This window comes from Haliotis cracherodii, unplaced genomic scaffold (assembly GCF_022045235.1).
Source record: "Haliotis cracherodii isolate W230 unplaced genomic scaffold, xgHalCrac1.p SCAF_1, whole genome shotgun sequence".
Taxonomy (NCBI): domain Eukaryota; kingdom Metazoa; phylum Mollusca; class Gastropoda; order Lepetellida; family Haliotidae; genus Haliotis; species Haliotis cracherodii.
In genome coordinates this window covers 67,738,768-67,752,766 of record NW_027266264.1, presented here as the reverse complement: position 1 = coordinate 67,752,766, position 13,999 = coordinate 67,738,768, and the positions used below count along the sequence as shown (strand labels likewise).

Genomic DNA, 13,999 nt, shown 5'->3' with positions numbered 1-13,999 from the left:
TTGGATAGATTATACAAATATTTAATCTCGTAACATACAGTAGAGAAAACTACAATCACAACTGGTTCCAACTACGAGTAACACAAACACAGAAATCAAGAACAAACTCGACACAATGCTGCCCTCCATACCTCCCTGTCATTCACCTTGTGGTCAAATCACTCTGCATCAGAACACACTGGCGCCCCATGTGAGACACTTCATGCCTGCCAGATAAACTGTTTAATACTGGCACAAAAACATCTAGTTAAAGGTCTGGTTGATCATTATCATCAGGTGTTATACAGAAGATTTGATCCACAAAATGATGACTCGACACACATATAGTACCAATTATTCACATCGATGTCAATATTTTCAAGCATATATATAGGACATAACCTAAAACGTTTTCGCACTTATTTAAAAGATATCTGAAAAAAGGTATATAAGTATTGGTTTTATCTACTGTTTTTTTCTACGAGAACGTGTTAGCCTCACGGCACAGGGATCACAGGTGATACATACTGACGAATACATTGTACGTCAAACAGACAAACGTTGCGGCTGCCATGTGGTACATCAACACTACATTGAAGAAGGCACCTAAATACTTTAATCTTGTCAAAAACGCTGCTGACATTCATATATCTGTTGACATGCCAATAATTGCATTTGAATCAATACCTCATATTATATGCTTTCCATTCATCTATAGCTTCTATGTTCTTCGTTCTGTGATTGAATGATGGTATATAATAACTAGATATAGCATACTAGTACCAAGTTATTATTCCATAGTCAATGTACTTTAAGCATGGTTGTGGGTCATAAATCGCCCTTTTATGAACCAAAACACTCCCCAAAACCTATTGACGGGGAATGATAGAAGGGAGACAACTCGTCTATATTTGACAGCAGCTTGTAATCAATGGTGTGTTTTCGCCGGAGATGTGACCCTGTTTCTGTTGCCGCTAACCTGCTGAGAGATGCAGATATGTATTTAATTGAGTGAACTGTCACATTGTTCTCACAAAGTCAAGAGAAGATGAAACTGAAGCGACACAACAGTCTGTAAGATGACGGACACTAGAAGCCAATCTTTGAGGCACCTTGTGAGAACATGCCGCTTGCTGCTTCCTGGAACAAACAGAGTAGGGAGATATATTCACAATGTACACGCTTTACGTTACACATTTGTTAACATACAACTTGAAACGTCTTAACTGCTAACTCACCAAAGCGTCCTCTTTAAGAACGTGATACAATAACATAGAACTCTGCGTATCTCCTACACACCAATGTAATGAGCGAGTTTGGGTTCAAGCCGCTTTGAATAGTACTCCAGTTATATCAAGGCGTGTCAACTTGTGTTGTACATGTGTTTCAACATGTCTGTCTCCATTACGATGGACCTTGTAACCAACCATCGACAACTTCCCTGGGTACATGCACCATGACGAACACCAGCATCTGCCAATTGGCTTTCACCAGCTGTTCCAACATTTGAGGCCATGTCATAATCCCGAAGCCCATATGCCACATCTATACATTACAGCAAGTTCGCAGGAGAGAGTGAGTTGAAATTTAACGTCGCATCGGCATTATTTCGTCCACATAGCAACGAGAACAAGTTCATATACACGAGTGTCGCACTGCAGTAGTACATGCAATCCGAAAGCTAGTGAAGGGACATAACTCTGTAACACTTGTTTTGGAGAAGAGGTGCATATTCAGAAGCTGGATTTTTCAGTTAAGATCAGATCCAGGGAACAAAGACAAAATGAAAAGATTTAGCCTGTTCATTGTACCTTAATCGTATAAAGGCTATATGGTATTTTCATACAAGGCACTGATTGCATTTGAACCCTCGCCGAAAATGGGCACCAGATCGTGGAACATACTCCCTCTTTAGCTTTGAAAACTCACCTTGATGTTCCCGAGTCCCTCCCCTGATGTGAACTGTGCCAGCTTGTTCTTGAGGTCCGCCACCTGTTTCAGAGCGTCCTCAGCCTGCTTCTTGTACATTGCTATTTGATCCATGAGTCCAGTTTTCGTCTCCTCCGCTTCCTTCTTCACGGTCTGTACTTCCTCTTTGGCAGTATTGATCTCTTCCTCGGCCTTGACTTTCACCTCTTCGACCTGCTTCTTTGCGCCCTCAGCCTCTTTCTTGTATGATTCTACCTCCGTCTTGTACTTCTCCACATCCTCCTCCAGCTTGGTCTTTGCGGACTCAAGGTCATCCACCTGTCCAAAAAATAGATGAAATCATTGACATCTTTATTCAAAAACTCAAAAACTTATGGAAAACTCTTTTACAGATTAATATGGAATTTGAAGAACTTACTTCCTTGTATGGAGAACTTTTTTACAGACTGATATGGCAACTGACTTCATTGTGGCCATTTAACAAGATCAAGATCATTCAGTTCCATGGAAAAATCTTATTATCTAAACTACCAGATACACTCGCCTGTTTTTGGAGATGTTTATTAGCATGCATGGCTTCTTCCATGTCCATTTGGACAGTATATTATTGATAGTATGTGTACTGTGAGACTAAGTAGAATTCTAGTTCTAGTTGTAGTCATAGTTACACTATGGTGATATTAGAGAACACAACAGCACATTTTTTAATAGCTAGTTTTAATAGTCATATATACTAGCGTCTACCTATAAATATTTCTGGAATAGAGTCTTTAGTTTTGGCTTCATTTTCTGATTAACACTACAAAATGGCACACTACAGGTCTGTTACAACGTTTCGTAACACCAGCTTCCACAAACAAAGTCAGTGCAGAGTAATCTGGCACTATTTGACTATATGATGTTGTTGGTTGGTTGGTTTGTTGTTTAACGCCGCACTCAGCAATATTCCAACTATATGACGGCGGTCTGTAAATATTCGAGTCTGGACCTGACAATCCAGTAATTAATATCATGAGCATCGATCCACGCAATTGGGACCGATGACATGTATCAACCAAGTCAGCGAGCCTGACCACCCGATCCCGCATGGGTTGCTGAAGACCTATTCAATCCCGGAATCTTCACGGGTCGACTATATGATGTACTGATACGTGGAAGAATATTGTAGACGGAATGTATCGGACAGGCAACACGATAGAGGTGAATTGTGAACACAGCGTGCGAGCACCCTGTCGTTGGCAAGACAAGCCATGATTGTTTCTATATTATGTCGTTACCTTGGTCTTCATGAGGTTTTTGGCACTGCTGCCCTTCCTTCCAAGTCCAAACGGCATTGTGTCGAGTTGAGAGGTTTAAAAGTCAATCTGCAAGACAAGTGAACAATTGTTATACATGATATAGAACTGGAAGTGTATACACAGTACTGTCGCGGCAATGGTAAACTAAACTGCCCGGCAAAAGAAAGTTTACACTTGAAAACTGGAATTAGACAGACAATCGGTCAAAAAATATATTTTTCTCTCTAAAGAGAGAAGCCAAACATGTTCATTTCATCAACAATGTAGTCAAACATCTTGGAATAGACAACCTTTGACAGGGCACCTCGTGCACTGGCAGCCTCTAACGTCTTTAAACGAACCTTGATGGCTATGTCCTTGATGACGCCACGAGCGGCCTGCATGAACTGATTGGTCAATGCATGTTTCAGGTCGTCCACCAGATAATGTTTATATATAATCCAGGATGTTTTAGAACAAATTTATTTTCAATTGAACGCTTTTGGAAAGTAGTGGTATGGGTCAAGGCTCCATTATTCGCTGTGCTGTGTTCTTCCCTTATGTATATTGGAATTCCATGATGGTGACGTCATATCCCAGATGCGCCTTGATTACGTTTGTCAGCACCATACCCGTGCTCGTGGGGTTCACCAAGTGGTAAACTTCTCATATGTACAGCAATCAGGGCCTTCCCATCACATCGAGCTGACACAGTATGATATAAGTGAAATACTGACCAAAGATACCCTAAACCCAACTCACTGACTTTAGCCTAATATTCTTTCATTATAGGATTTTGACGCTATAAAGTTTGTTAGGAATGTTGAATTCCGTGGAACGTAATGCACTGAAAGTTACACATTATTTGTGCAGGATGATCCACACCAAATCTGGAAATACATGTATTCATATTCTTTTTTAAAAAAAATTCTTATGCACGTGTTGTAATTCACTAGGCGACTGATATGTCTTCGATCTGCTATGGACAACCCAGTATTGCTATGTCATATTTTCCTCCACATATCCATGCATGAAACACTGACAGACATCTAGATTTTATTCAGATTAATTTGCTTCACACATAGAGAAATATTCGCCAGATGTTTATGATAATATTCCATTTCTTGTAAGTAGGTTAATGGCTCCTATCAACGCACACCGTGACAATCCTAAATAGAAAAGTAGCTATGATAGTTGTTTGACCGCAGTTGATCCCTTGTAGCTCCCCCTGGCGACAACGTTATGCCAGGTAGACATCCTGTGTGTAGAACATGGCCGACTTGTCTTCATAGCCACCTGACAACATCAGTCATGGGCCATCGACTCGCCTGTGATCTGTCGGCTCTATGTTCGGCTGCGTTTTATTCGGCATCTGTGCTACTTTCATGTCAATGCATAGGTGAGTCATCGATAGACTTGCTGATAGTCTACTTGTACCATTGCTGAGTGTCGTATAGGACAATTTCTTTCGTTGTTGGAGGAATTAATCATATCATATTGAACTAATGATTCATTTATTTTCGTATATAAATGCCTTGCATCAAGTGTTTGTAGAGATTTTTAAAAAACAACAACTTTATATATATTGATCATGATCGTATTTGTCGCTTTTATTTATAGAGCCTCTTTAAAAGACTAACCTAAATACCTAAACTAGATTCAGGCCCTGTTCACTGTACATAGTCTTTAGACGTAAGGGTCTTGAAAGATACTTCAGAGCACAAAGCTCGAGGTCACGGAGATCTCTCCGAGATGAGGCCAATGCAATCAAACACACCCCTGCTCGCCCACACGGCTGCTGCACGGGACCGCGAGCGGATGGATACACGTAGCGGGAGTATTTGATTCGCTGTTTGCTCATCCTGAGTAGAATATTTAACGCGGCTTGATTCTAACGAAATACACGAATATACCTACGTATATAAGAGTTTTGCTATGCGGGGTTACGCAGACTAAGCTTATTCAGTGTATGAGGGTGGGATGGAGGGGGGACACAGGTGGGATGAAAATGTTGAATTTAATCCTAAAATACGTACATCAATTCAACACCTTCAACAAATATGCCTGGCTTTATCTCGAAATGTACACCGGGTACTTATCAAGATCTTTAAACCTGATAAAGAATACTGATAATTAATGCAAAGATAAAGATAAAGTAATATGTATAAGAGAAGAAGCTATACGCTTTTCATCCATGACAACAATCATGACAACACATCGTTGCGTTAATGACTCCGCTACACACCAGACAACGCATTTACCTGACAACGCTAGCATATCTCCCTACATCGCAATAGTCAACATGCGCCCCGCCCCCATGACCTGTATACAGCAGCTCACGCAGCTTACCCCACCCACTCACAGACTCTCCCCTTCCATGTGTCTGGGTTTCCAAGCAGATTTAGCAAAAGGTTTAACTACTGGGTAAATTGTATATAGAAATGGCACAGGTGCTCCCACTTTATACTTACTTTTTCAAAATGTCCTGTTCCTAAAATGATACACTTATTATGTAGAGTGGCAAATTGGGATTGCTTACAAATGTAACATGTCAACGGATGTAATTACTTTCAGAGTAACATGTCAACGGATGTGATTTCTTCCAGCGTAACATGACTACGAAATTTGATTATTTCCATAGTAACATGGCAACGAATTCTGTGTCTGTGGAATGTGGGTTTTACTTCCCTATCCATCACACAGTCACGAGTGCTACAACAACAGCGCTGTTAAAGTATTAAATACACCTGCAGTTGCCGGACTTGTTGCATATACAATCAGTCTGTCTGAAACGCGAGTTATATTTATATGATATGATTCATTCTGGCCCCCGTTAAAGTGGAAGGCAGCTGGCAACAGATGCTCACATATAGGTTTATGACAATTCCTTTGTTGTACAGTGTTACCTTCTCGCACAATGAGGAATAACCTAGACCCAACTCTACAGCCAGCATTAGCACTAGTTGCAAAAAAACAATGCAAAAACTGAAAGTAGAGACCTTTTCTAGGAATGTTATCACTCCGTTTTAATTCACTATGTTACAATGGAAATGTCGTTCATTCTTATTACATTAAATTGGAATATTAGCTGAGGATTTTTATACTAATCTGAATTACTGTTTTGTCACAACTCATCATGACGCCTCAACCTTATATGTCATCTTGGCCACCACTGTGAAGAATCCATATTGAAACTGGTTTCATTCACGTGACTATCACATACCGCAACTAAATCCTAACCTTGGCGTTGAAGTGTATCTTTTTGCTTTTATCTCCATATTGTGTAAAGTCGGTATTTATGTTACGCATACTTCATGCCACAAGATTTGTCGATACATCGATTACAGCGATAGCATGCCATATCATTCTCAATTGTTGTCAGAGGTATTACACAAATAGGCGATTAAGTCGACTGACTGAGTGAAAAAACTGAGTATAGTTTTACGCATTTTTTAGCAATATTCAAGCAAAATCACGGTGGGGGACCAAAAGTTGGCTTTACAAATTGTACCTATGTGGGGAATCGAACCCGGACCTTCGGCTCGAGATATCGAGAACGCTACCCCATCGCCCCGAATAAGCTGACTGAGCTTATGCTGTAACCATTTCTGTTTCTAATGCCAGCAGGAGCAACTTAAAGTTGCCCATACTCTTTAAACCCCGTGTTTTATCACCACTGAGCCAAATGGCTTCGGGGTATTTCCAAGTTTCATGGGTGGTGTGTGTTCACGGAATGTCCACCAGTGAGTCACCACTGGGGCAATATCGACATTCCCAGGAGGAGCCTAGGTCCATAAAACCCTGGTGAAATCGCCATACACAGAGCAAACGTCGTGTACACTGGTAGATCAGTTTACTGCGACGTTCAATGAAAATGGTTCCTACCAACAGAATATATCGCTTAGTGGACACTAGAGTCCAGTACGTTCGCTGCAGTGCTGAACCATCTCTGACCATATTTGGGTACACGCGAAATGTCACGCCACAACATGCTTCCCGTCATAATCGTTCCTTTATATATTTCCATCAGTATATAAGCGCTGTCTGCTTCTTGAGCACATGTGTTGAATGCACGTCTACGTTTGACTAGAGCAACAATAGTCAAAAAGCTCCAACTGTACCTGTGTTTATTGCAGATTTACCGTACCGCAAAACGCCATGCACATATCACACCTTTAATCAATAAAAATACTTGCGTGTCAAACTAGCGGTGTACGTCAACTTCAAATAATTACTTTCAGAATTTTCGCCGAGACATTGACAACTACATATTCGGTTTTCAATTCAATTATAACATTGCTCAAACCCGGTAGCGCCTCGCGGGAGTTCCAGAGTATACTCCCCAGGGATCCCATGACAGGTAAAACTGGTATCGTTTGGGCCATGAGCATTCAGTTGGTGAATGGAACCTTGCGCATTACATTACTATATACAGTACCATGTTTGTTACATATGCAGTCGATGTTTGTTACATATGCAGTCGATGTTTGTTACATATGCAGTCCGTGTTTGTTACAAATGCAGTCCATGTTTGTTACATATGCAGTCCGTGTTTGTTACATATGCAGTCCATGTTTGTTTCATAAGCAGTCCATGTTTGTTTCAAATGCAGTAGACGTCTGTTACCTGTTTGTTTGAATGCGGAGAGAACACAAGGGCGGCACTAGAGCCCCGTATCGCCCCGTGCGGACACTGCCAGCGCAAATATGACAAAAATGCAATGAGGGGATTGCCTCCTGGGCACAGCTGGTCGCGGATAATGATTTGACTGGCGGACAACAACAGGAACACTGTTGTGTGTTGCAGGAGATTGAAAATACTGTGTCCACGATCAGGGCTGGAGGGCGGAAGCGTTTAAACAGTGTATGGGCATCAATATAGTATTACCGCAGGTGAAAAGAGGGTGTGATTGTTCAAAGAACGTCGGAAACATGACTGACCGATGCATTTCTATGGCGTTGACCCTGATCAATTAGAATAATTAAATGAACACATTTCCCCTAAGTAGCTTTGAGCATTGTCCTAACTGCCACTTTATCTCATAGTCTTGTATATTTAGACATCTGCTGCCTCTAGAAGGGTCTTCTATGGATAACAATTTATTCTAGCAAGGAACCTATCTCACTTCAATTACACATGTTACTTTTATTCCATACCGCTGTATCAAATCGGATTAAAAGATTCATTGTCATGAGATAGCTAATGATCCCACAGAAGTGCCTCACATCCAAGAACCGGTTTGTAATTAATTAATGCATCTCCGACCTGCGCTAAAAGAAATCAATGTCTGGAAAACGATTCCATGACAGCGATTAGTCTAATGTAGGTCAGCTGTGGTGTGTACCCTGTGTGCAGTCATGCGTATCTTTTTCATCTACATGACCCAACACTGAATATCGACAGCTTCGTCTCCCTCAAGCATGACACAAACCACGCCGATCCAACCTAGGCAAGACGTAGTTCCTAGCAATTCTATTTATACACGAGCAATAAACGGCATTGTCGGACGCGCATGAGCGACCGCCCTGGTTGCCGCTCAAGTACTGGGTCAGAGAAATGTATTGACGAGAGTTTCAACATCACCACGCAAAAACGCGGGTTATTGCGACCTGTTACTTTCGAAAAGCCATCTTTTCTAAAGGTGTTTCTTGAATTAAGTGGCCCTGGTATTTAATGGGAGTATGCGGGTCCTAATTCTGCTCAAAGGGCTGGCGTTATGTGTTGTGGCGCGCATGTGAACTTTGCGTACTTTGGTGCACAAACAAGCGGCGCACTATTACTCTCTCACCCCCAAGGCTAGGAATGGGGCTAATGTGTTGTCGTAGTGATTATAAACTGCGTCGATAAACGCTAACATATGCTAGTTTGAGAGTAGATATCGCCTATTTTCGTGTGTAAATTACAGTACGTTTAATCATAATGAGTAAGCAGAAGGTGAAATGACGAAACAACGATTTAATAATGAACTGAACAAAAGCGTTCCACATGTGTATATTTGGACATGTGAATATCCTTCTTTATAGACTGCATGGTGTGACGAATCGAAAAATAGGTAACATAAAACATTACGATTTAAGATCTTACACACTTAGCAGGTACTAAAAGTAAGGTGACATCAATATCTAGATAATGAATTAATAAAACGAAAAACATGATAACAATGGAGATGAAGAGGAAGGGGGTAATTAGAAGAAAACCCGCATGATGTCCTTATTTGATGAAGAATTTCACACACGATTATGATGGAATTAAAATGCGCACACAAAATCCACCCATGCAATGTTCTGGCGACAACACCCATGCAAGACAGTGATGCTACTGGTGATGATGGTGGTATTCATATGAACCTGTAGCACAAAACCCTCAATACTACCAATACCAACACCACCTTAACACCTCTGTCTCTGATGGGCACCATCACCTAAGATCTCGGCTTCGATTCCCAGATTCGCACTGATAATTTCCAGGTTTGTTAGCAACATAGTATTACCCATATTCGTGGGATTCACTAGAGTAAAAACCCGCATCACCTTTTAGACCTGAAGGCGACTATGCTTGCCGGGAGGCGGGATCGGGTGGTCAGGCTTGCTGACTTGGTTGATGCATGTCATCGTTTTCAATTTGCGTGGATCGATGCTCATGATATCAATCACTGGATTATCTGGTCCAGAGTAGATTATTTACAGATCACCGTCATATATTGCTAAGTGTGGCGTTAAACAACATAACTAATCTTAAACCTTAATCACCCCAGGCTCTCCTCCCACATCAAGCCGACACGACGTGAAATACTAAATACTGTTCAAGCAAGTTAAAACCCAAACTCATTCATTCACTCACTCACTCCAAATCGTTTTGGAACACTACTCCCCTAATGTGCTAAACAAGTTCTTGTATTGCAACTCCACACAAACAGTGTCAAGATAATTGACATTTATCGTTTGATCAGTATATTGTAGGCAAATCGTGGCAGTTTGGGATCTATAAACTTCCTTATACGTTTTAAATCATTTTGGTTGTCAATGACAACTGCCAAAATCTCCCACCTTACAGCCTGGAGCGTCAGGGAGTGTCGTGCATGGCATCAGGATATGACAGATGATCGCGTACTGTTACCCTCAGCCACTGTCCACTCATGCTCGAAGGGGAAACATTTGAAATCGTAAAATTACAACCTATGTCTCAGTAATAGTAACTGAATCCAGTTTGTCCATTGTTTTAATTACTTCATCATGTGATTGATTATCAAATTTGAAAAAAACAATTCTGTCTTAAAAAACATTTTGGTGAAATTAATATTGTGTTAACAGTCTCGATCATTCATTATTTCATGTAAAATCCGTCGCACTGTCCCGTGCAGATCGCAGGGATAAATGTATTTCGTTTGCAAACCACGCTCAGGTGATTTCAACATCATGAAGCAAGTACCCCTAATCTAGATGCATATATTATCAAGCATTCTAAATATATAATATCAAAGGAATCCTTTGAGTCACCGCGGGCTCCACGCCTCTAGATGATGTGTGAATCATTCCCCCGACCCCCTCGCCCCCGACCCCCTCGCCCCCGACCCCTTCGTAGCAGATGGTTTACAAAACACTTTTAAAATGGGCGATTCGGAACATTTTCGTAGTTATTCCCGACATAACCCATCCCTCGCGTTAACATAGTTTCCTAAGCATATGTAGATTACACCATTACAAACAGGTATGGAGAACGCTTGTTTCAGTCTTTTGAAAACCAAATGTATTATGTACGAGACAATCACCCCCGCCCCCTTTTGAGAGAGGACTTTGATATTTTGGACCCCTCCCTTTTAAAAATGCTGCATCTGCCCTTGATACTAACGGATACGTTATATACTTTAGCATCCACACGTTTCACAAGATTTACGCTTTCGGACACATCCGCCATCATACTTTATTGATTGTTTTATCAGTCAATGAAGATGCACCAACTTAGTTATACGTACACCATTGTTAATTGTTCTTTCTCAGTCTCATTGGTATTCACATGAAAAGTACAAACATATAAACACGATGTGCAGTAGGCTATCATACATATGGAGGATACATCTAACAGAGCTAAGACTTCAACTTACCTGTGTGAAGCGCTACCAACCTGTTTGTGAGCACTAGACGCTGCTCGATTGCCTGGGACGCGCTTTGAGAGGCTCCCGCAGGGGACCCGCACAGCCTGGAATCTAATTTTAAACCTCGTAGGCTTGTAGTAACATTCCTCTTGCTATTCGCAGTGAAATGGATGTGTCTTCCCCCGAAACAACTGCTTGCCGTTTAGTAGTTGTTTATTTGTGAGTAAGATAATTGTTTCACAATGTTGGAATAATATGTAGAATACAAATGTACTTTTAGGTTTGACATTCATCACCCGACAACCGGTTTCACTTCGCATATATTTACATACATTAAACATTCCATTGATTGATGACACGGGTTTGACTGAGGTATTGAGTACGTGGAACTGTATAAAACAGTTTTGAAATAATAGGTGTAAAATAATGGTATAGTGGATACAGTATTTGTGTCAGCAATGACTGTCTTATCGCTTGAACGAGTGCTTGAATGAGTCAGACGTGATCATACAGGCCTTGGGTTATATAGTGGTTACTTGAATCACTCTCTGCATCGTCACATTATTACACAAATTCTGTGCATGTATCTGTGTAAAAGTGCAACGATGTCTGGTTTGTAGTGTGTTGGTGTCTGGTCTGTAATGTGTAGGTGTCTGGTCTGTAATGTGTTGGTGTCTGGCCTGTAGTGTGTTGGTGTCTGGTCTGTGGAGTGTAGGTTGTTGGACTGTAATGTGTAGGTGTCTGGTCTGTAGTGTGTAGGTGTCTGGTCTGTAGTGTGTAAGTGTCTGGACTGTAGTGTGTAGGTATCTGGTCTGTAGTGTGTAAGTGTCTGGTCTGTAGTGTTTAGGTGTCTGGTCTGTAGTGTGTAAGTGTCTGGTCTGTAGTGTTTAGGTGTCTGGTCTGTAGTGTGTTGGTGTCTGGCCTGTAATGTGTAGGTGTCTGGTCTGTAGTGTGTAGGTGTCTGGTCTGTAGTGTGTAAGTGTCTGGACTGTAGGGTGCAGGTGTCTGGTCTGTGGGATGTATGTGTCTGGACTGTAGTGTGTAAGTGTCTGGTCTGTGGGGTGTAGGTGTCTAGTCTGTGGGGTGTAGGTGTCTGGGCTGTGGGGTGTAGGTGTCTGTTCTGTGGGGTGTAGGTGTCTGGGCTGTAGTGTGTAGGTGTCTGGTCTGTAGTGTGTAAGTGTCTGGTCTGTAGGGTGCAGGTGTCTGGTCTGTAGTGTATAGGTGTCTGGTCTGTAGTGTGTAGGTGTCTGGTCTGTGGGGTGTAGGTGTCTGGTCTGTGGGATGTAGGTGTCTGGACTGTAGTGTGTAAGTGTCTGGTCTGTTGTGTGTAGGTGTCTGGTTTGTAGTGTGTAGGTGTCTGGTCTGTGGGGTGTAAGTGTCTGGTCTGTAGTGTGTAGGTGTCTGGTCTGTAGTGTGTTAGTGTCTGGACTGTAGTGTGTAGGTATCTGGTCTGTGGGGTGTAAGTGTCTGGCCTGTGGGGTGTAAGTGTCTGGTCTGTAGTGTGTAGGTGTCTGGTCTGTAGTGTGTTAGTGTCTGGTCTGTAGTGTGTAGGTGTCTGGTCTGTGGGGTGTAAGTGTCTGGTCTGTGGGGTGTAAGTGTCTGGACTGTAGTGTGTAAGTGTCTGGCCTGTGGGGTGTAAGTGTCTGGTCTGTAGTGTGTAAGTGTCTGGTTTGTGGGGTGTATGTATCTGGTCTGTGGGGTGTAGGTGTCTGGCCTGTGGGGTGTAGGTGTCTGGTCTGTAGTGTGTAGGTGTCTGGACTGTAGTGTGTAGGTATCTGGTCTGTGGGGTGTAAGTGTCTGGTCTGTAGTGTGTAGGTATATGGTCTGTTGGGTGTAGGTGTCTGGCCTGTGGGGTGTATGTATCTGGTCTATGGGGTGTAGGTGTCTGGTCTGTGGGGTGTAGGTATCTGGTCTGTGGGGTGTAGGTGTCTGTTCTGTTGTGTGTAGGTATCTGGTCTGTGGGGTGTAGGTGTCTGGTCTGTGGGGTGTAGGTATCCGGTCTGTGGGGTGTAGGTATCTGGTCTGTGGTGTGTAGGTAACTGGTCTGTAGTGTGTAGGTATCTGGTCTGTTGGGTGTGGGTGTCTAATCTGCAGGGTGTAGGTGTCTGGCCTGTGGGATGTAGGTGTCTGTTCTGTTGTGTTTAGGTATCTTGTCTGTGGTGTGTAGGTGTCTATCTTGTTGTGTTTAGGTATCTTGTCTGTGGTGTGTAGGTGTCTATCTTGTTGTGTGTAGGTGTCTGATCTGTAGGGTGTAGGTACCTGGTCTGCAGTGTGTCTTGGTGTCTGGTCTGTGGGGTGAAGGTGTCTGGTCTGTAGTGTGTAGGAGTCTGGTCTGTAGTGTGTAGGTGTTTGGTCTGCAAGGTGTGTATGTGTCTGGTATGCAGTGTGTAGGTGTTTGGTCTGCAAGGTGTGTAGGTGTCTGGTCTGTTGTGTGTAGGTATCTGGTCTGTGGGGTGAAGGTGTCTGGACTGTATTGTGTAGGTATCTGGTCTGTGGGGTGAAGGTGTCTGGTCTGTAGTGTGTAGGTGTCTGGTCTGTGGGGTGAAGGTGTCTGGACTGTAGTGTGTAGGTGTCTGGTCTGCAAGGTGTGTAGGTGTTTGGTTTGTAGAGTACCCTTCACTGCACTGTGGGGACTGTCTGACCCTCGTGGGTATGTAGCGTGTGTGCGTGCGTGTGCGTGTGCGTGTGCGTGAGTGTTCGTGTGTAGCTGCTGGTACTAGTC

General features: G+C 42.5%; 1 protein-coding gene across 1 annotated transcript; it reads right to left on the bottom strand.

The window, feature by feature from the left end:
• LOC139461758 (axoneme-associated protein mst101(3)-like) lies at positions 1-11,392 on the bottom strand. Its single transcript, XM_071243253.1, has 4 exons — positions 11,287-11,392; positions 3,186-3,272; positions 1,909-2,226; positions 1-1,119 (listed from the first exon to the last, which is right to left on the bottom strand). Exons 2-4 carry the CDS (start codon positions 3,240-3,242, stop codon positions 1,069-1,071), a joined length of 426 nt encoding a protein of 141 aa, XP_071099354.1. The 5' UTR covers positions 3,243-3,272; positions 11,287-11,392; the 3' UTR covers positions 1-1,068.
• Positions 11,393-13,999: the final 2,607 nt, after the last annotated feature.